Raw genomic sequence first — 23,911 nt, 5'->3', positions numbered from 1 at the left:
GACCAACAGGGATGCACTCACGGAAAGGAGCAACCCTGCAAAGAGGCAGCCAGATGGCAGCCACTACCACCCTGAACAGAAAGACCTCAGGTGCAACCAGACCTGCAGGTACCCCAGTATATCTCCAGGCCCTGGCCTGGATCCCCAGACCAAGGTGGTCACACCCTGAGATGGCAGCAGCCATGGCAGCAAACCTGCAGGCCCTGGCTGTTGTCCCAAAATGGCAGCAGCCACACGTAACCAAACCTGCAGGTACTGTGACAATGGACTTCCAGGAAACAGCAGGCAGCAGGTGATCCACTGGCGGTCTGCAGGCAGTCTGCAGGCTAATGCAGACAATCAAAGGGTAGACGTCGGGTGGTGGGTGATGGGCAGGCAAGAGGCAGGCAAACTGGCAAATGGCAGATGATAGGTGGTAGTCAGTGAGGGATCCGCACTCAAAAAGCAGGTGATATGCTGGCAGATGGCCGGTGATTGCAGTGGATGAATAGGGTAAATAGCAGGTGATGGGTAAGCATCCAAGACTGACTGGCAGAGAAACAGTATTTCCTGTTTGAATCCTGAGTTACAAAGTGACAAGGAATGCAGTATCCCTCTAGTCCACCATCTTGGATCCCTTCATAATAGTGATTTTTGTTTTGTTTTGTTTTGTTTTGTTTTGAGATGGAGTCTTACTATATTACCCAGGTTGGTCTCAAACTTGTGAATTCAAGCAATTCTGCCTCAGCTTTCAGAGTAGTTGAAAGGCTACAGGTGCATGCCACTGCACCTAGCCTAATAAATTCTTAATAAATATTAGCTGGGAATGTGGGAATTTAGTTGGAAAATTACCCAAAACAGCAACAGAGACATGAATACCATTAACCTCTAAACTGTGTAGCAAAGGGTATTAATCCCAAGTATTCAAAACTGGTTAATGAACAAGAGTCCTTGTAGAAGGCTTTCTGGAGGCAGTGTGGTCTTTGAAGAACCTTGAAAGTTGGGCAAAGTTTATATAAGGAAAAAAAAGAAAGACTATCCCAAACCAGGCAAAGATCCATGGACTGAATGTTTTTGCCTGCCACCAATCATCACCAAAAAAAATTCATGTTGAAGCCTAAATGTTGGTGTTTGAAGGTGGGGTCTTTGGGCTATAATTCTGTCATTAGGTGGAGACCTCATGAATGGGATTAATGTCCTTTTAAGAAGAGATGGGAGAAAACTTGCTTCCTCTTTCTGTTCTCTGCCACGTGAGGATACAAGACAAGCCACGTTTAGGAGCTTAAGCCGGGGACGATGGTGTGCATTGTCCTTGTATCATCATTCCAGTTCTGCTCTGGATCTACAAAAAATTCCTGGAACCGGACCATATACCCAATGACTTCCCCTTTTGCATTTGGATATGGCCTGGAAAACCTTATTTTTTCCTTCTAAACACATCTAATTAAAATCATCTTTACACGGGATGTTGGTCTCCTTTTGTCTTTACGTAAAGTGACTTAAAAAGAAATTCAGAATTTTCCCGTTCAGAAAATCAATTGTGGCACACCCATTCTAGATTCTGGCCCGCCTCTATTCCATCATATTTATGTACTTTTATATACTCTTCCAGTTTTTTGTTTGTCCTCTTTCTCCTTGTCTTCAGACTCTAGTGACAACAACTGCTGCTTTGCATTCTCTTCTCGGAGGAATTATTTGCCCATCCACGATCCCTAGTCTTATTTTTTGAAATGGGGTTCTTTTTAAAAATTCCACTTAATCAACCAACATCACCCTATGTAAACGTATGATTACACAAATGGTATGCCTTTACTCTATGTACAAACAGAGAAAGAACATGTATCCCATTTGTTCACAATAAAAAAAAAAAAAAAGAAAAAAAAAATGATTAAAAAAAAAAATTCCACTTAACATCCTAAATTTATAGCAGCCTAATTTGAACTGATAACCAATTTATTTTCAAAAACTCTTGTTCCTGTATGGTTTTGTCCCTTCTTTACATGGTTATTGTCACAAATTACATCTTTTTATGTTGTGTTTAATCAATAAACTTGTAAATTGCTTTATGCATTTGGTTTTTAAATCACATACAAAACGAGGTTTTACAAAACCGAAACCACAAAAATATTGACTTTTATATTTACTTATATAATTATCTTTACTGGTGTTCATTATTTCTTACTACTTTGTTTTCTAGTGTTTTTTCCACTCTAGCCTGAAGGTTTTCCTTTAGCATTTCTTGTAGATCAGGTCTACTAGTGATGAACTTACTCAGGTTTTGTCTGTCTTGAAATATTTTATTTCTCCTTCAGATTTGAAGGATAGTTTTGCCAGATACAAAATTCTTGGTTTACAAGTTGTTTTTTTGTTTTGTTTTGTTTTTCCTTTGAGTACTCTTCTCACTGTTTTTTGGGTGCCATAGTTTCTGAGAAATTGGCTTTTCATTTTATCAAGGCTGTACAGTACAGGACAATCACTTCTTTCTTACTATTTTCAAGATCCTCTGTCTTTCTTTTGATGGTTTGATTATAGTGCTTCTCACTTGGGAGCTGGGTTGTTGGTGCATGTATGCCTGTAATCCCAGTGACACAGGAGTCTGAGGCAGGATTGCCATGTTCCAGGTGAGTCTGGCAACTCATTGAGACCTCATCCCAAAATAAAAAATAAAAAGGGCTGGGGATGTATGTAGCTCAGTTGTAGAGTGCTCCTGGGTTCAGTATCCAGTATGGGAGAAATGGGGGAAGTGATTCAGTGTGGGTCTCTTTGAGTTTATCCTGTTTGAAGTCATTTATCTTCTTAGATTTGTAGACTGATGTCTTTCCTCAAGTTTTGGAGTTTTCAGCCATTACAGTAACCTCCTCTTGTCCACAGGGGATACCTTCCAACACCTACGTGGATGCCTGAAGCTACAGATAATGCTAAAACCTATATATGCTATTTTTTCCTATATACAGTATACTCAAATTTAACACATTTTTCATCTTAACTAAGTGCTTGTCATGCACTGTGGTGGAAACTTGCAGTTTGAGGTTTGACAGCAAAACTACCATGAGTTTCTTTTTCCTTCTTCACAATTTAATAGGTAGAAGATTTGTTCTTACTGTAGATCTTAGCGACCACAGCATATGATTTTTTTTCCCTTTCCTTATTAAAAAAATGATCTCATCTCTCTAGTTCTTTTATTTTACTTGTTTCTTTTTTCTTTGCTTTCTCTTTGATTGTGTATTCTTTCAGAGTAGGGATATGTTTTATGCTTTTCGATTATTTTTTTGATACTAGGGATTGAACCCAGGGGTGTATAACCAGTGAGCCATATTCCTGGCTATTTTTATTTGTATTGTTTTTATTTTGAGAAATGGTCTTGCTAAGTTTCTTTTTAAAAAATATTTGAAAATTTTGTTCTAATTAGTTATACATGATAGTAGAATGCATTTTGACACATCATACATAAATGGAGTATAACTTCTCATTCATCTTGTTGTACATGATGTAGAGTTACGCAGAATATGTAATCATATATGCACTATGGTAATAATGTCCAGTTCTTTCTACTATCATTCTTACTCCTATGCCCTCCCCTCCTCCTTCACTCCCCACTGTCTAGTCCAAAATAACATCTTTTCTTCTCCCCCACCCTTATTGCCTTACTGTGAAATAGCATCCACGTATCAGAGAAAACATTCAGTCTTTGGTTCTTTGGGATTGGCTTATTTTGCTTAGTAGAATATTATCCAGTTTCATCCATTTATGGGCAAATGCCATACTTTTATTTAAGACTGAGTAATAGTACATGTGCACATATACCACTGATTCTTTATCCATTCGTCTGTTGAAGGGCACTTAGGTTGGTTCCATACTTTAGTTATTGTGAATTGAGCTGCCATAAACATTGATGTGGCTGTGTCACTATAGTATGCTGATTTTAAGTCCTTTAGGAATATGCTGAGGAGTGGGATAACCGGGTCTAATGGTGGTTCCATTCCAAGTTTTCTTAGGAATATCCATACTGCTTTCCAGAGTGTTTGCACCAATTTTCAGTCCCACCAGCAACGTATGAGTGTACCTTTTCCCCTACATCCTTGCCAACATTTTTTGTTGCTTGTATTCTTGGTAATTGGCATTTTGACTGGAGTGAGTTGGAATCTAAGTATAGTTTTGATTTGCATTTCTCTATATTTCTTGCTAAGTTTCTTAGAGCCTCACTAAGTTGCTGGGTTGACCTCAAATTTGCAGGTGTCCTGCTTCAGCCTCCTGGGTGGCTGGGATTACAGGAATGCACCACCACACCCCTCTCCCTAGTTCTTTTTACTGCTATTATTATAGAATTTATCACATTGTTTTTAAATGATTCTGTGTTTCTTATTACTGGAGGGCTAAATCTATTACTTTATTTTTTTCAGAGCTAGTACACAATAGACATTTGAGTAATTGATTACAGGTATATACTATTGTGCACAACTTAATCATTTCTTAATGTCTAACTCATTGGCATTAAGTCCATTAATCAGTTTTGCCGCCATCACCGTCCATCTCCGGAGCTTTAATACTTGTCCCACATGAAAACATCTATAGTAACTTTCCCCGTTCCCCCTGCTGAATTCAGCTGCTCTAGTTATCTCATATAAAAGGAATTAAATTTTTTTTTTCTTTTAACTGACTTACTTAACTTTACAAAATGTCCTCAGAGTTCATCCAAATTGCAGCATGTGCCAGAATTTCTTTCCTTTTTACGGTTGAATAATATTCCATTGCATGTATATATAGCATTTCATTTATCTTGGACACTTGGGTCGTTTTTACTTTTGGAGTATTAATGAGTAATGCTTCTGTGGTTGTACAGGTATCTGTATGAGTCCTTGTTTCCTTAAGAGTACACTCAGAAGTGGAATTGCTGAATCATATGGTAATTGTATGCTTTTACTTTTTTTTTTTTTTTTTTTTTTGCGGTGCTGGGGATTGAACCCAGGGCCTTGTGCTTGCGAGGCAGGCACTCTACCAACTGAGCTATATCCCCAGCCCTGCTTTTACTTTTTTGAGGAATTGTCATTCTGTTTTCCATAGTGGCTGTGCCAGTTTACATTCCAACTAGCAATGCACCAGGGTTTCTATTTCTCTATAATCTTGCTGATACTTATTTTATTTTTTGTTTTTTCCCCTTCTTAGTAGTTGTATTAGTCCGTTTTCTGTTAGTAATAGGACCACAGACTGGATAAGAAAAGAGGTTTATTTTGGCTCATAGTTCTGGAAGTACAGGTTCAAGGGTCTGTATCTGGTTTATGCCTTTTGAAATTGGCAGTCTTGAGGTGATGCCAAGTATCACATGGCAGGAGTCAGAGAAGGGTGTGTGTGTGTGTGTGTGTGTGTGTGTATGTGTATGAATAAATGAATGTGTTTTCTGGTCTTCTTTTTCTTAAAAAGCTACCAGGATTCAGCCAAGGATGCTCCATCCTAATGACCTCCCAACGACCTAATCTAAGTTTCCACCCTCTTTGTAACTCACAGTGGGGATTACATTTCAATATATGAAGCCTTGGAGGATACTTAAAACATTGAAACTGTAGAAATACAGTTTCTACACTGTATGCACATAAAATGGTATCTGTTTCTGGTTTTAATTTGTGTTTCTCTAATGACTAGTGGTGTTGAGCGCATTGTTTCATGTATTTATTGGCTATTTGTATATCTTCTTTGGAGAGATGTCTTTTTTTTTTTTTTTTCCTTCTTTTTTTGGTACTGAGGATTGAACTCAGGGACACTAAACCACTGAGCCACATCCCCAGCCCTGTTTTATATTTTATTTAGAGACAGGGTCACTCTGAGTTGCTGAGGCAGTCTTTGAACTGGTGATCTTCCTGCCTCAGCCTCCCAAGGTGCTGGGATTACAGGCATGTGCCACCATACCCAGCCTGGAGGAATGTCTATTGAAGTCCTTTGCCCATTTTTGAATTGAGTTTTTTGTTGAGTTGTAGTTTAAAAATATATTCTGGCTATGAATCTTTCAGAAGATCTATGATATGCAAATCATATATGGTTTTCTCCCATTCTGTGGGTTTTCTTTCCACTTATTGATAATGCTTTTCATATTAAAACTTTTGATTTTTGTCAAAATCCAGTTTATCTTTTTATTGTTGTTGTTGCCTGTGTTTTAGGTAGCCTAGCCAAGAAATCATTGTCATATCTAGTATCTTGAAAATTTCTCTGTTTATTTTCTGTGGATCTTATTCTTTTGGTTCTTAGTTTTTAGAACTTTGATTTATTATGAATTAACTTTTGAATAGTATGAAATTTAGGTTGGGGTTTATTTTTTTCTTCTTATTTGTCTATGAACATTCATTTGCTCCAGCACCATTTGTTGCAAAACTATTTTTTTCTTCATTGAATTGCTTTTGCACCTTTGTTAGAAATAGCCTGGACATATTTGTTTAGGTTCCTATCTGGATTCTCTGTTCTATACTATTGACTTATGTGTCTTTCCTGCCAGTATCACACAGTCTTTATTACTGTAGCTGTATAAGAAGTCCTAAAATCAGGCAGATATCTCTTACTATATTGTTTTTAAGAATTGTTTTAGTTATTCTAGTACCTTTCTGGGTGCTGTGGTGCTCACCTGTAATCCTGGTGACTCAGGGAGGATGAGGCAGGAGGATTGCAAGTTCAAAACCAGCCTCAACAACTTAGCAAGGCCCTAAGCAACTTAGTGAGATCCTGTCTCAAAATATAAAATAAAAAGGGCTGAGAGATATGGCTCAGTGGTTAAGCATCTCAGGGTTCAATCTCTGGTTACCCCTCCTACCCCAAAACAACAACAAAAACCTGTTCTACTTCCTTTGCCTTTGTATATACATTTTAAAGTAATCTTGTCTATACCTGTAAGAAAACATTCTACTAGAATTTTGATAAGATTTACATTAATCCTATATATCATTTTAGGGAGAATTGACATCCTTAATTTGTTGAGCCTTTGAATCCATGAAACTGGTATACATCTCCATTTGTTCAGATTTTCTTTGATGCTTTTTGTCAGCATTTTGTAGGTCTCAGATACAAGTCCTGTACATGTTTTGTTAAACTTTCACGTATTTCAATTTTTTAACCACTTTAAAATGGTATTGTATTTTTAATTTTGCTTATTTACATGTTCATTTCTAATATATTCAAATACAACTAAATTTTGAACATTGTTGTGACTTTGCTAATTACATTTATTATGTAATGCTTCTGTGGGTGTACAGATATTTGTATGAGTCCCTGCTTTCACTTCCTTAAAGAGTACACTCAGAAGTGGAATTGCTGAATCATATAATTGTATGCTTTTACTTTTTTGAGGAATTTTTTCATAGATTCCTTAGAATTTTCCTTTTTTTTTTTTTGGTACTGGGAATTGAATTCAGGGGCACTTGACCACTGAACCACATCCCCAGACCCATTTTGTATTTTATTTAGAGACAGGATCTCACTGAGTTGCTTAGCACCTTGCTTTTGCTGAGACTGGCTTTGGATTCGTGATCTTCCTCTGGAGAATCTCAGCCTCTGGAGCTGCTGGAATTGCAGATGTGTACCCCGCGCCTGGCAGAATTTTCTTTATAGATAATTAAGTATGTCATCTGCAAATAGAGATAGTTTTATTTCTGACTTCTATGTCTTTCATTTTTTCTTTCCTTATTGTACTTATTGGAATTTTCAGTACTGCATTGAATAAGAATGCTGAGAGATTGTTTCTGATCTTAGGGAGAATGCATACAGTCTTTCACAATTGGACTAAAAGTTTAACTGAAGAATTTTTTATTTGTTTATTATCAAGGTGAAGAAATTACTCTCTAATAACTGGTTTCCAATAGATTTTATCATGAGTGATTGTCGAATTTTCTTAGAAGTTTCTTCTGCATCAGTTGATAGAATTGGGCAATTTTTTCTTCTTTATTATGTTAATATGAGATTATTTCTGATTACATTGCCTGTTGTGTTAATCTTGAGCCAATTTCCCATCTCTGGAATGAATTTCACTTGTCTCTTGTATAATTCAGCATATAAATTGCTGAATTTCATTTACTAATGTTTGCAAGGATATTTGCATCTGTGTTTGTGAGGACTGTTGGTCTGTAGTTCCCCCCCCCCTTTTTTTTAGTATTATATCTGTTTTTGATATCAGATTAGAAATTAATAAAATGAATTGGAGTGTATTTCCTCTTCTGTTTTTTTTTTTTTTTTTTTTTTTTTTTTGGGGGTGCTGGGGATCGAACCCAGGGCCTTGTGCTTACAAGGCAAGCACTCTACCAACTGAGCTATCTCCCCAGTCCCGCCTCTTCTGTTTTCTGGAAGAAATTGAAGAGAATTTTAAAAATTCTTCTTTAAACATTTGGTATGATTCTTTGTTTGGAAACTATCTGGACTTGGAGATTTCTCTTTTAGGAGTTTAAATTTGTAAATTTGTTTTCTCTAATTGTTGTGATATTCAAATTATTTTATATTGAATTGAGTGTGGTAGCTTGTGTTTTGTTTGAGGAAGCGGTCCACTTTGCTAAAGTGTTTCTTTAGTTGTTTATAGTATTCCCTCACTATCCTTTTGATGTCTGTAGGGTCTGTAGCAATACTCTGTTTCATTCCTGACATTGATCATTCCTTCTTTTTCATTTGTCACTCTTGTCTTTGTTGTATTGGTTTTTTCATTCAAAGAACTGACTATTTGACATATTTTTTTCTCTGTTTTCATCTCAGTTGATCTCTTACCTTTATATTTCTTTCGTTTTATTTGCTTGAGTTTTGTTGCTTTATTTCCTCCTTACTAAGGTGGAATTTGAATTACTGGTTCGAGTCTGTTCATCTTTCCTAATGAATACATTTAGTGTTGTATCTTCTCTCTCAGCACTACTTCACCTGTGTCCCACAGATTTTGATGTTGTATTTTTAACATTTTCATAATTGGAAGCATTTATTTGATAGCTGCATTAAAGTCTTTGTCAGATAATTCTAACATTTCTGACTGCTTAGTATTGGCATCCGTTGATTGTCTTTTTTCATTCAGTTAGAGATCTTCCTGGCTCTTGATATGATAAATGATTAAAAAAACGATTTACAGATTTTTATTGGATGTTGTGAAATTATGGATTTTATTTAGTCTTGTTTTAGTAGGATGTGTTTGACATTGCCCCATCAGGCAGGTGCTATTGTGCCCAAATGGGAATTCTGGTTCTCCACTAGACCTCTATGAATACCAAGGAGCGAAGGGAAAGAGTATGTGGCCCCAATACTGGTGGACCATTACGAGAATCATGCGTGTTCTACTAAGTCTCCTGTGACACAAACCTAGTGGGGCAGTTCGTCCTTACATCTTAGGGGCCAGGGATGAAAATCCAGCCTCCCTGCTTTCTCTGATGTCACCCTGGTAGGGATAGGAAGCTTTATGCAATAGTCTTGCCAGGGTGGAAGTATAGACTTCTCATTTAGTGTTTGATGGTGTGTGGGTGCAGCCACAGGTTTGTGTGTGTGTCCCCTCCTCACCAAGCTATGGTGTTTGGTTGGAGTAAATTGGTTGTTGTCCAAAAATTTTCTTCTCTTGCCTGGCTTCCCTTTCTTTGGTTCTTTGGTTAGGGAACTAACCAAAACTTTTGGAATTTTGTTAGCACTTATTACAGTTTTGAGTATTTTAACACCAGATCTGGGATGTATAAACATAAAGAAAACCCAGGATCTTACGCCTCATGTTCCTTGGATCTGAAGGTCCCTAACAGCCTGTTGTTTTCTCTCTTTGATTTATTTTATATGTGATGTTCAGGAATTGTAGTTATACTTAACAGCAGGAATAGGGAAGAGTATGTCTGCTCCACCTTCTAGACATCTCCTATAGATTGGTCTTTGTATTGGAATTGGAACACATTATTTGGAACTGTTAGACTAGTACTTTTTACTAATATTTTCTTTTTCTTGCTATTGCAGGATTCTTGGTGACCATGTTGTATACTATTTTTAATGAGTTTATTTTTTAAATTAGTTAATTTTTTTGGTGCCAGGGATTGAACCCCAGGGCGCTTAACCACTGAACTATCCCCCCAGCCCTTTTTTATTTTTAAATTTGAGACGGGGTCTCACTAAGTTGCTTAGGGTCTCACTAAGCTGAGGCTGGTCTTCAACTTGTGATCCTTCTACCTTAGCCTCCTGAGTTGCTGGGATTACAGGCATGTGCTACTGTGCCTGGCTACAGTTTTAATGTAATGGAACTGTGGCCAACATCAATTTTCACTATTTTATTGATTTTAAATGTACATTTTTTGGGGTAAAATTTAGAACAGTAAACACATGTAATATTGATAAGTAAAACTTCATTACAAAGAGGTCAGTGATCTCCAAACTAATCTGTAAACCCAAAGACATCTGTAAGGAACTTGTTTTTGCTTGTTTTTTTAACCAGAAGTTCAAAGCTAATTCTATAGATCTTTGGGAAAAGTAAACTTGGATGAAGAGTTAAGATAATTTTGAAGGAAAACTAATAATGGAGGTACTGTGTACCTTTTTAGGGGTTGGACATACTGTAATGTCATTTTAATTATAATAACATGACATTGGTACAGAATTATATATGTGGAGCAGACTAGAGATTTTTGGAGGAGACTTAATTTATGTAAGCCTATACCTCTTTGTAATGTGTTTTTACTTAGCAGTTTTATGTGCTTTATTTTTCTGTGGTAAATTAGGCACTTCAAATCCATGGGAGAAGGAATAGAATATTAATAAACGATTGTTAGATACCTATATAATACCATATATAAATCTAACTCCTGGGGCTGGGGAGATAGCTTAGCTGGTAGAGTGCTTGCCTCACAAGCACAAGGCCCTGAGTTTGATCCCCAGTACCGCAAAAAAAAAAAAAAAAAAAAAAAAAAAAAATCTAACTCCTGTTGAATTAGATACAACATTGAAAAATATCAATTGTGAAAGTATGATGAAAAGCATGAAATATTATATAATTTTGTCTTATCTTGGATTGTCAAATGAGTTCCTAAATAAGATACAGGCCAGGATTCATGCAGGAAATAGATTCGAATACAGAAAATTATAACATTTCTGAATATGGAAATTATCAAATTTCAGTTTTAAGTAGCAGGTTCAGAGGAAAAAGTTGTAATACCTAAAGCAGAAAAAAGCTCATATCTGCATAATATATAAAGTGATCTTATAAATTAATAAGAAGAGCAGACAGTTGAAAAATGGGCAGCATGATGCGAACACACAATTCATATAATGGAGAAATATTGCAAATAAAAATCATTTATTTGCACAAGATTGGCAAAAAAATTAAATAATAATGTGTTGATGTTGATGATGATGTGGGGAAATGAACATTTTTTTGTGTGGTAGGAGTTCCAACAGGCTTTTTGTGGGTAACTTGCCAACATCTGTCAAAATTTAAACTGTATATTTTTTATCATCGCTACCTTTTATAGTCCTGTAGAATTATTTGCTCAGCTTCACAAAGTTGGAAAGTATTAAAGATTTGAAATGACCTGTATATCCTGTGATCTAGTAGCAATTAAAGGGAATGAAAACTGGAAAAGAATTTGGTACTGTATATGTTTATGAATACAAAATATGTTGGCTGAGAAGTGCAAATTGTTAACCCATAATTATTTGTGACCAGGTGATGGAAATGAAAGGATATTTTACCATTTCTATCTGCTTAACTTTTAGTTTTATTAATTAAGATTTTTTTTTCCCCCATCCATTATTGGGAATTGGAGTCAGGGATGCTCTGCCACTAAGCTGTACCACTCCCCTAAAATTTTGAGACAGGTCTCACTAAGTTGCTAAGGCTAACTTTTCACTTTTGATCCTCCTTCCTCAACCTCCTGAGTAGCAGGTATTAAAGGCATGTGCCACCAAGTGCAGCTAGTAACTTTTTATATACTTTAAAGACAACAAGATATTGAACTTCCATGAACCCAACACCCACTTCAGCATTGTTGACATTTTATCATTTTCATTTCATCTAAGTCATCCTTACCCTGCTTATTTAAAATAACATGCTTACTGTTATTTAAAGCAAATACCAGACATGAAACCATTTTAATACATAATATGTCAGTGTACATTTATAATACATAAATTAAGATCTGTATTGTTGCTTTCAATCTGACTTAGTTTAATTGAGAAGTTCTACATTAATATAAACAATTATAGTTTGGCTGAGTGTGCCGTAAGCAAAGTGTGGAGTGCTAGAAAGCTTATCTAGGCTGCCTGTGGGCTGAGTTGTCAGGGAAAACTAAAGGAACCTAATTTAACTGAGGTGTGAAGGATGGTGGGAGTTTGGAAAGTTGTAGGGGACATATCTTGTAGGATCTTTGACTATATTAAAGATTTAAAATGTTACCTGGTCCTATAGATGTTGTAGGACCTTTGACTCACATTAAGGATTTAAAATGTTACCTGAAGAACAATAGAAAATTTGAAAAATTTTTAAGCAAGAAGAGACATGATCAGTCCCTAATACATAATCTTTTCCAAGGGATGGGTGCCGAAAATCTTGGTAATACAGGCAGCAATACAGGAGTACGTTAGCTTTATCTATTTTTCACCCCACCTCAGCTATTGCAAAGCAGCCAGCTGTGTGTGTCTGAACTCTTTGTCCTGTCTGGGACAGATAGACTCCACTTAGATATCATCTGTTGATTATGTATTTTCTGTGGCAAAGAAAATAAGTCAGAGCAGTTGCCGCCTTCCAACCACCTCTCCAGCCATGATGATGAACACGATTTGTCTTCTCCACAGTGCCACAGGGCAGAAGGAAAAAATCCTGAAGTTGTTATAACTTACAGGTTTGGAAACAGTTTGAGAGAATACATTCTCAGGATCCAAGTACATTTACATACACAGTGGAGATCTGTTTGTTTTTTAACTGTAGATGGACTTGATACCTTTATTTTATTTATATATTTATATTTTTTAATGTGGTGCTGAGGGTCAAACCCAGTGCCTCACACATGCTGGGTTAAGTGCTGTACCACTGAGTTACAGCTGTAACCTCCAGATCTTTTTTTTTGTGCCTCAGAAAATGTTCATTTCTACCAGTGACTCCGAAGGCTGAGGCAAGAGGATCACAAATTCAGAGCCAACCTCAGCAACTTAGCGAGGCCTGAGGCAACTTAGTTAAGTCCCTCTCTAAAAATAAAAAATGAGGGACTGGGGTTGTAGCTCAGTGGTAGAGTGCTTGCCTAGCACACGTGAGGCACTGGGTTTGATCCTTAGCATCACATAAAAGTAATTAAATAAAATAAAGGTATTGTGACCATCTAGAAATAAAAAAAATTTTTTTTAAATAAATAAAAAAGGGCTGGGGATGTGGCTCAGTGGTTAAGCACCTCTGGGTTCAATCCCTTGTACTTTAAAAAAAAAAGATTAAAGAAAAGAAAGAAAAATTTTATTTTTATGAAAATTTATTTTTAATTTCAATTTATTGTACTACAATTTTAAGATGAATTCTTAGAATATTAAGTTATCTTTTAAGGGTTAAAGGACTGAATTAGATCTCTTTCCAGGCTTTCTAGAACTAAAGAATCAGGGTTTACTTGGGAGAGGATCTAGTAAAATTGAAGGTAGGCTATATAATTCCTTGTTTTCAAGAGAGATAACTGGACATTATTAAGAAAAACATAATTAAAAAAAGATTGTTAAAATGGAAATGGTAGAGGTGATATTTGGGAAATCTAGGAGATAATCCAGTTTGGAACAGGCTTTTTTGTTTGATTGATTGTTCTAATACTTTGAAGATTATTCAGAAGACCTTTGTTTATGTCTCACTTGAATTTTACTCAGTTTTTGTGGCAGCTTTCTATGTTAAGTTCTAATATGCAAGTCTTTTTTTTCCACCTAAAATTTAGTAACATCTCTGATTCATTCTCTGAATGAGAACTAGAGTAGAAGTGCAAAAAATGAGAAATGCTAATTCAAGATTTTGTAAAATATAAATTTACTGTCAGTGAATAGAACTTTTCTTTGACATAAGCCCCACTTCCTTAAAAAGCAAAGGAATCATTAAGGGGTGATTAGATGTTGGCAAGGAGGAGCTAGGAGTATAAAGGGCAAAATTCTTGTTATCCCAACTCTACTTTTGAATTCTCTCTTTTCCTGGTCTTTCACAGTATTCAGTCTTACTTACTTGAACTTTCCTGATGTACCTGAAGGTGTTCTTCTGCATCCCCCTTACCCCCTGGAAACCTCTAAAACTTCAGTACTTTTTTTTTTGTTTGTTTGTTTACAAAATGAAATTTAAGCTTATTAGCTTGGTATTTAATTTAAGATCCCCAGCTTTTTTCCTGGCTTTATACTCCATTACCCTCATATATAATGAACAAGTATGCTGATTTGATCATGTACTAGAGCTTCTGCTTGGAATAATTCTTTTGTGAATATCCTGTTGCTCTTTTATACTTAGAATTTAAAAAGACTTTTATGAACCTGACTGTGAGTCTTCTTTTATACTTAGTACCTGATGCAGTGTTGGTGAATATGGTAGATACTAAATAATTATTTGTTGAGTAAATAAATGGCATGAGACCTTGATCATTTATAAATATTCTTTCATTATGTGTTTATGGTTTCACCCAACTCAATTGAATTACACAACATTTGATGATTTAATATGTAATGATTTAGTCAGCTTTTTCATCTCTGTGACCAAAATATCCAACAAGAATAGCTTAAAGGAGGAAAAATTTATTTGGGGCTCACAGTTTGAGAATCTATAGACCTTCACCTCTGTTGCTTTGGATCCAAGTTGAGGCAGCACATCATGGCAGATGAGCCCAGAAGAGGAATGATGCTCAGCTCATGGTGGATTTGGGAAGCAGAGTTGGGTGGAGGGGCTACAGGAAGAACAATTCTTTCAAGGCTTGTGCACAGTGGCCTACTTCCTTCAACTATGCCCCACCTGCCTACAATTACCATCCAGTCAATCCATTCACACTAGCTTGGACTGATTAGGTTACAGCTTTCACAGTATAATAATCATTTCACCTCTGAACATTCTTACATTGTCTCACACATGAACTTTTGGGGAACACCTCATATTTAAATCCTACTGTGTACCTACTGTGACCTCATTCTTGTCTATAGCAGTTCCATGTACCAGGAAAATAAATGAGACTGTCCATATGCTAGGCAAGTGCCTTATTTTGCCACCAAGTTTATCCCTGTCCCCAGCCCCACAGTTGTTAATAAATCTTTATAATGGATTTTTGTTTCAAGATAATGGCTTTTCTCCTGATTTTCTTCTGTAAGACTTATAGTAATGCTCATTCATTCCATGGGTGTGTGTGTGTGTGTGTGTGTGTGTGTGTGTGTTTGTGTATTTGCTCATTCCATTTCTTACTGTTTTCTGTGTAGAAGCTTCCCTTGGAAAGATGGTTCTTTTGCTTATAGAGAACAGTGAGATTTTTAGCTATTTGTTGTATTTGTGAACATTGTTACCTACTGTGGTAAATTTAATCTTCATAAAAGCATGGGTGTTAATTTAGACTATGATGTTGTGCACCATAATAAAATGAGTAGGTATGTGGTCTTCACAATTTAAGAAAATAAGTAGTGTTCTCCTACTTTCTAAGTGTGACCAAATAAAATCAGATTATGAACTGATTATGAGTTAGTGAAACCAGATGATATTTCTTTTAGTTTTTTCATTGCCCAAGTTTGTTTCATATTATCTAATAGTACATACTGGTTTCTTCTCAACGCTTAATAGTTTGATCTTTCTTTTATTTGAAATATTTGCGAGATATAACTGTTTCTTACTTGTACAGTGAACTGAACTTAAGATATTAGGTCCTTGGGAATATGCTCAGCTTTTTAGGCAATGTAATATTACCATATATCAGTGGCACAAGATTGTGTGTATTTGTGTGTATCTGTTGATATACAAGGTCTGGAGGTGAGAGGCTATACTTGGCACTTAGGGGAGTGTTAAGATTTAGTTTAGGGAGGTGGGTTATAAAATAGTGCTTTGTAATATAAATATTAAGTGGTACTTATTTGACTTCCCCTGATGATTGGATTCAACCCAGGGCTACACTCTACCATTGAGCTATATCCCCAGACTTTAGTTTTTTTTTTTTTTTTTTTTTAAATATTTTGTGATAGAGTCTTTCTTGTTTTGCCCAGGCTGACTTTGAACTTTAGATTCTCCTGCCTAAATTTCAGAGTATCTGGGATTATAGATGTGGGCCACTGTTCCCAGCTTGTCTTGTACTTTATTCATACAAATATATCAGTACATACACAATGGCATATAATATTTAAGATTGCTTTCATGTTGTGATTTATTTGTAGAGAGATGAAATAAAAGAAGAACGAGAACTAGCATTTTATTATTTTCTATTTTCTTTTTTTTTTTTTTAAGTTGACGGACCTTTATTTTATTTATTTATATGTGGTACTGAGAGTTTGACCCAGTGCCTCACACAGGCTTGGCAAGCGTTCTACCACTGAACTGCAGCCTCAGCCCCTAACTAGCATTTTAGTCATGAGACCTATCATCTATCAATTTGGAACTTGCAAACTCCTCATTGACAAGGAAAGATTAATTTTGATCTGTGACTAATACAGTCCCTGGCACATACAAAAATTGAATAAATATTATTTGAATTGAATGGAAGATTTACAAAACAGGTATCTTTGGAAAAAACCCTGTAAACAACAAAAATTCAGGAATTGACTCACTCAGACCCCTTGTTTAACCTTATATTCTGTTACCAGCAGAGTGATTTCTTTAAGGAATTATTGCCTTTTTATTGACTTGTACCTTGCCTTAATAATAATTTATGGTTTTGTTATTTTAAAAATTAACCAACCAGAATTCTTTTCATAAATCATTTTTGATCATTTACAGCATTCTTATGATTATTTCCATTAATTATTTGCTCTATGTAATTTTAAATTTAAATTTTTTTTAGTTGTAGATGGACACAGTACCTTTATTTTATTTATTAATTTTTATGTGGTGCTGAGAATCGAATCCAGTGCTTCACACATGCTAGGCAAGTGCTCTACCACTGAGCCACAACACCAGCCCTGCTCTAAGTAATTTTGTTTGTTTGTTTTTTTGGGTGCTGGGGATCGAACTCAGGGCCTTGTGCTTGCAAGGCAAGCACTCTACCGACTGAACTATCTCCCCAGCCCTCTAAGTAATTTTAAATGGAAGTATTCTGTCCCCCACACCCCCTTGAAAATTTGAGTAAGGGCACAAATTTTGGAGTTTTCTCATATTTAGCCTGAGTGCCTCAAAGAAATAACACCAGATATGTTGGTATTTGGACCCCATTAGGAAATCTGTAATTCTAGTATAGAATGTGTCCTTTGGGATATGTTTGGAAATATATTTTGAAATCTTATAAATTTTTATTTTAGTACATAGTAATGTGTATTGTAGAGGCACTTCTGAATTATTTTTGAGAAATTAGTTATTCATGAATCTTTTAGAATTCTAAATTTTGTGGTAAAATAGGCATAATATAAAATTTACCATCTTAACAATTTAAGTGAACAGTTCAGTAGTATGAAGTAACATTTATATTGTGCAATGAGTTTCCAGAGTTCTTCGTTTTGCAAAACTGAAACTCTTGTCCATTAAACAGTAACTTCCCAATTTAAACAATTTCCTCCACCTTCCAACCCCAGAAACTGCCCTTATGGATTTGACTCCTCTAGGTACCTCATGTAAAGAGAACTGGACAGTATTTATCTTTTCATGACTGGGTTATTTCCCTTGGCATAATTTTCTCAAGGTTTATCCATGTTGTAGCACATGCAAGCATTTCCTTTTTAAGGCTAAATAATTTCTGTTGAATGTATATAACATTTGCTTATATCTGTAGACACTTGGATTGCCCCCCCCCCCCTTTTTGGGCTATTTTGAGTAATGCTGTTAACATTCTAAAACATATTGATTTGAATTGCTGCTTAATCATTTCAGAAAGTAATCTCTTTCATTTATAACAGAAGGCTAGTCTAGTTGATTAATTCAAATCCTGGCTATTCCTTTCCTGACTCTTTTATTGTTGGCAAATAATAATTTTTGTTTGCTCCAAAGCCAAATGGGGATAATAATGGTTCCTTACATTGTTCAGATTAAATTAGATAATACATGCAAATTGTTTAGAGTAGTATGTAGTCTGTAGTAGAAGTTGAATAAATGTTATCACTGCTAGGAAAAGGAGCCCATTGGTTTAGGTACCCATTCAGAAGTACTGCAGGCAGTCTCACAATTAGATTAAAAAATTAGAGTTTCTAAACAAATTTGATGCTAAGAAGGTACAAACTGGAATTGAATAATACCAGCATTTTCTTGGTGGTATTGAGAGGGTTGGGGTAGGTAAAAAAGAGACAGGGATGAATACTGGGACTGTTGATTGTATAATTCTTTTCATGGGAAAGGATCCTGATATCTTTTTAACCATTTATAGTTGGTGGTTATATAACTAGATAAGAGACCAGAAAAAAACAGAAGTTGTTCTGTATTATTACCATTTCTTCCTTATCTTTATGCCATACAGTGAATTTTAAAAGCATGAAAAGAGGTGGGCAACAACTTTAGACAAGCAAATCAGCTTATACAGTAGCTTGACACAGGTTTTGTAAATTCTGATTAGTTGTCTCTTATAATGTATTGTTTATTGTGAGAAGGTTTGGTTTCTGGTTTTCCCTCATGAAAGATGTGAACTCTAAAGTGACTTTTCAACATATTGAAGGCTTTAATTTATAAATTAAATACTTAAATCTAGTAAGTGCAGTCTGATCAGCTAGCCCATGAATAGAATACTGGATAATTGATCTTGACATAGGTTCTCTATACCATTGTGTTGTGGTTGTCACAAGGTCTTTTTTCTTCTCAGTATAATTGTACTACCATGAATGGTTCAAGTTTAATTCTAGTAAAACTGTAATATGAATATAGTCAATATAAATTTACATTAAGCATTAACTTTTCCTTATACATATGACTTTTTTTGGTGTGTATACATGTTAGTAGGATTTGAAACTAGGGCCTCACACACTAGATAAGTGCTCTACCCCTGAAACACACCCTCCAGCCCACCTGTGTATGAATCTTGTTTGAGTCATGTTCAGAACTACTCTGTGGGGCTGGGGCTGTGGCTCAGTGGTAGTGTTTGCCGGGCATGTCTGAGGCACTGGGTTCAATCCTCAGCACCACATAAAAATAAATAAATAAAGCTATTGTATCCTTCTACAACTAAAACTACTTTGCTACTTAATAACATTGTAACCAATAAAAATGTACTATGACCCACAGTTGCTGAATTTTGTGTTTCCTTTGGATGACTATGTCCATGTAATGTAGTGAGTAAAGGAATATTTTGGCAAGACAAATTTGGTTATTAGGTTCATGTAATCCAAAGAGGGAAATATCTAAACTTTTCAGTCTTCCTAACATTCAGCCTGTTAGCTTGGCGAATATTTATTGCATCAATAAAAAACATGTAATTTATTGAAATGATACTTCTTGTAGCCTATTTTATATTTTGTATTCTATTGTTTCACAGTGAGTTAATAGTGATTGTGAATCAACATGACTATTAAAACAGTTCTAAATTCAATTTAAGATTTAGGGTTCCATCTTAATAACATGACCAGTAACCATCTTATTTTAAATGGCTCTCTTTCATCTGGTTGGTAATGGTTTTAATACAATTAAATACGGGATGCAGTCACAGAGATGCATTTATATACAGACATAAGAATTTCTGTGTATAGGGGCTGGGTTGTGGCTCAGTGGTAGAATGCTTGACTAGAATGAGTGAGGCACTGGGTTCAATCCTCAGCACCATGTAAAAATGAAAAAGGTATTAAAAAAAAAGAATTTCAGTGTATAAAACTATTTAGTTTGGGAATGATGATAAGATCAGGAATCAAATGTGTTAAGTAGTTTTGGATGCCTTAGTAAAACTGCAAGGAGATGAAAAGATCTATCATTGATCTATCTTTGCTTCTTAGGTTCTCTTTTTTTCATCACATGATTGATCTTCAGAAGCTCTAGTCAACCTGGTGAGGTTAGCAGCAGTGACTTGATAAGTTTGGTAGTAAAATGAGAAGCTAGGGTTGAACATGATACTTGAAGGTTAGTGAATTTATGTGGTTCTCAAACTGCTTAATTATGGAATTGCTGAAGTTTGTCTAAGTTAAAAGTTCATCTAAGTAGATAAATTTTTTTTCTTTTAATTTTTCAGCAAAACCCAACAGGAAGCTTACTTTTCTCTACCTAGCCAATGATGTCATTCAGAACAGCAAAAGGAAGGGACCGGAGTTTACAAAAGATTTTGCACCAGTCATAGTGGAGGCTTTTAAGCATGTTTCAAGGTATGACAATTTTGGGGGGTATTAGGTAATCTGTTTTAAATGTGGACAATATTTCCTTTTTTAAAATTTGTCTTAAATCATTACAATAAAAAACAACATTTCTTTGAAGCTTTCATAGGAAAAGACTTCTAACTGGCATTTGTAAATGTGCTAAATGCTTACTGTGAAGGAAATTTCAGTTCTTGCTAAGGTGGACGTTTGGAGTACTTAAATTATAGCTTTTCTTTAACAGAACAAAAGTAACTGCTATATTGGAATGAACTTCATTGAGAATGAATGAAGGTATTGAATTGAAAATGTGTGTGCTTATAAAACTAGTGGTCTTGTAATTAATATTTCTGAATACACTTATTACTCCTTTTCCTCATATCACTTTTAATGATTCTAAGATTTTCAGACATTTGAGTGTGTGTCTTAACATTTTTAAATGCTTTGGAAATAAAGTATTTAAGAAAATCATAAATCTATTTTGCTATAGGTGATTCTGAAGATGAAAGTCTATATTTTGTCTTACAGTCTTTTAAATATTTATTTCTAAACATTATATGCAGGTACATGGTAGATTACCAGGCAAACATTGAAGTCAAGTTTATCTAAATTACAGAATTCACTGTTGAGTGGTGGTGATTGGTGTTGATTCACATAAGGATGAAAATCTGCTTACTTCAGGCCATGCAGTTTTAGTCATAGTAGACACATTTTAAAAACATGACAGTGTCAAATGCTGCTGTATGTTGCTTTCCAAATAGATATTATTTCCCTTCCAGTTTAGATGTTGCCTTCTACCTTCTTTTTAAATGTTGGTGTTTCTTACAGCTAAGTCCTACACTGCCTTCTGGGGCCATGTTCTTCACTTGCCCTCTTGGTGATTTGTACACTGCATATATTTATTATCTATACCCCAATGATGTACAATCTTATTCTGCAGTCTAGATTTTTTTCTGTTCTGGACCTGTATGTCCAGTTGTCTGTTTATATTTGTACTTGGATGCATCTTAAATATTTCAAACTCATTGTTACTAAACTTATTATGTCTGATTCTTCTTTCTCCTTTACTCTCCATATCCCATATCATATACGTTACCGCAGTTGCTTTCTTTTCCTTTTACTTGCTGTAATGTCTTTTCTGTCTGCTTATAATAGCCTCTAGTATTTTTTAATTCCCCTTGGGAATCCCCTAGTTGCAAAGCTAGTGTTACATCCCCTTGCCTTTGAGATCAAGTCTAAGCACTTAAGATGTTCCCTCATGGCACTGCCTACCTTCAGACTCCTGTCTTATTTCTAACAGATACAGTCTAACTGAACCTTTCCTAAGTTCTTTTTACCTTAAGGCTTTTGGATATGTTTCCTTTCCCTAGAATTCAATAAAATGTTTATTGACTGCCTACTGTGTGCTAGACCCTGAAGATACAATAGGAAACAAGACCAAGTTTTGTTCTCGTGGAGCTTACATTTCAGAGTAAACTGAAATAAATAAATTAAATAAATAAATAAATAGTAATAGCTACACAGATAAGTGAATATATATTATAATGCCAGATGACAAATGCTCTAAAGAGACATAAAGCTGGAAAAGAGTATGAGGATATCTAGTCATAGGATGAGATAATTTGGGGAGATGGCTGTTTGAACAGAGACTAAAGAAGAGGGTGAAATAAGCCATTTGTCTAGGAGGAAAGGCTTCTAGGCAGAGAATACTTGGCAAAAATAGACAACTATTTGTACTGGGCATGTTGAGGATCAGCAAGGAGATGTATGGGAGAAAGTATTGGGGAATGTGGACTGAGAGGTTGTCAGGAAGCAGAGCATGTGGGCCTTGTGGCCTAGGGCAAGGATTTTGGTTTTATTCTTGGTATGACTGGTTGTGCTTGAAGGATTGAGAACAACAGGATCTGATTTAATTTTGTAGAGTGAAGGAATACGGGCTAGGAGATTGGTGAGAATGTTACAGAAATTCAGGAAAAAGATAGCAGGGGCTTAATCATTAGTAGTTGTGATGAAGGGTTACTTCCAAATGGATAAAAGTAATCTATTTCTCATTTCCCTATACATCCAGTCTTCATATCTTAGATTAGATGTCATTTCCTCAGGTACTCTTCTGGTCTCTCTTAAATTGGGAGGATCTCTTTGCTGTTCTTAGTACCTTGTTCTCTTCCATAGCACTTATAAATAATAGCTGCTCTAAGGCTCCATTTGATCCCTATGCCAAAGATACTACCTTGATCAGTAATTATTTGTTGAGTAAATTAAATCACCTATTGGATATCTCCCCTTAGTCTCACATTCAGCCCCCTTTAGGTTATAAGCTTCTTTGTAAACTCCTAGTAGCTAGTTCTAAAACTTGTATCCTTTTTGTAATTTTTTTGCTTAATATGTTTATAAGCTCTTAAAGGAAGTTATATGTCTTGACTGCATCATCCCTGAATTGCTGGCCACATAGTGATGTTCAGTAAACATCTAAGTAGTTTTTTCTAGGGTTGAGTATTTGATTGTATTTAAAATTACCCTTATGTTTTCCATAGCACTATGTATTTTTACTGTTAATATTTTTATTTTTTTTCTTCAGTGAAACTGATGAAAGTTGTAAGAAGCACCTTGGAAGAGTGTTATCTATTTGGGAAGAAAGATCTGTATATGAAAATGATGTATTAGAACAACTGAAGCAAGCTCTGTGTGAGTATATAATCTTAATCTCTTATCATGTTCTCTTCATTACAATGTAATCTTTTGTTAAAATTTAAATGTTCTTTCCATTTAGATGGTGATAAGAAGCCTAGGAAGAGAACTTATGAACAAATAAAGGTGGATGAAAATGAAAACTGTTCCTCTCTAGGATCTCCAAGTGAACCACCACAGGTAAAAGATTTTTGCTGATAAAAGTTATATTTACTTTATATGATCACTAACCTTGTTAATTCATTGTTTCTGGGTATAAGAGAGAAACTACATGAATATCTTTTATTTTCTATTTAACAAATTGCTTATGTTTGTAAGATGTTGCATATTGTATCTTTTTCATAGAAATTATTTTCAATAGAGGATTTCTTTTTCTTCTGATTTTTTTTTAAATTTAAAATATAGGATTTCAGCTGGGTGTAATGGCACATGCCTGTAATCCCAGCAGCTTGGAAGGCTGAGGCAGGAGGATTGCAAGTTCAAAGCCAGCCCCGGCAAAAATTGAGGTTCTAAGCAAGTCAGTGAGACCTTGTCTTTAAATAAAATACAAAATAGGGCTGAGGATGTTTCTCTTGAGTTCAATCTCCAATATCAAAAAAATAAAGAGGATTTCAAGTTGTTAAGTATGATTAAGTATGGTGAGATATTCACCACTTAAACAATTTATTTAAAAATAAAATGTGATAAGCATGTTTTGTTGTAGGATTTAAAAATTCTTAACAATTGCATTCTTAGAGATGGCCATTGCTCTTATAATGTGTGAAACTCTTTTTGAAAGAAAAGAATGTTAGAATGACAAGTATGTATTCATATAGTTCTATAAAACTATATATCAAAATGCAAGTCTATGGAAAAACAAGATAAATTCAAATCACTATGTTAATACCTTAAGTCCTCCAGG

At 35.2% G+C, this 23,911-nt stretch overlaps 1 protein-coding gene across 1 annotated transcript in view; it reads left to right on the top strand.

Annotated features, from left to right (window-relative positions):
* Positions 1-23,911, top strand: part of Rprd1a (regulation of nuclear pre-mRNA domain containing 1A) — a 65,036-nt gene that overhangs the window by 9,190 nt on the left and 31,935 nt on the right. Inside the window, 3 exon segments of the mRNA XM_047526608.1 lie at positions 20,205-20,334; positions 22,901-23,007; positions 23,093-23,190. Coding sequence (XP_047382564.1) covers positions 20,205-20,334; positions 22,901-23,007; positions 23,093-23,190 — 335 coding nt within the window.

The sequence above is a fragment of the Sciurus carolinensis genome, chromosome 15 (assembly GCF_902686445.1).
Source record: "Sciurus carolinensis chromosome 15, mSciCar1.2, whole genome shotgun sequence".
Taxonomy (NCBI): Eukaryota; Metazoa; Chordata; class Mammalia; order Rodentia; family Sciuridae; genus Sciurus; species Sciurus carolinensis.
Note: the sequence above shows the minus strand (reverse complement) of the source record. Positions and strands in the feature narration are given on the sequence as shown.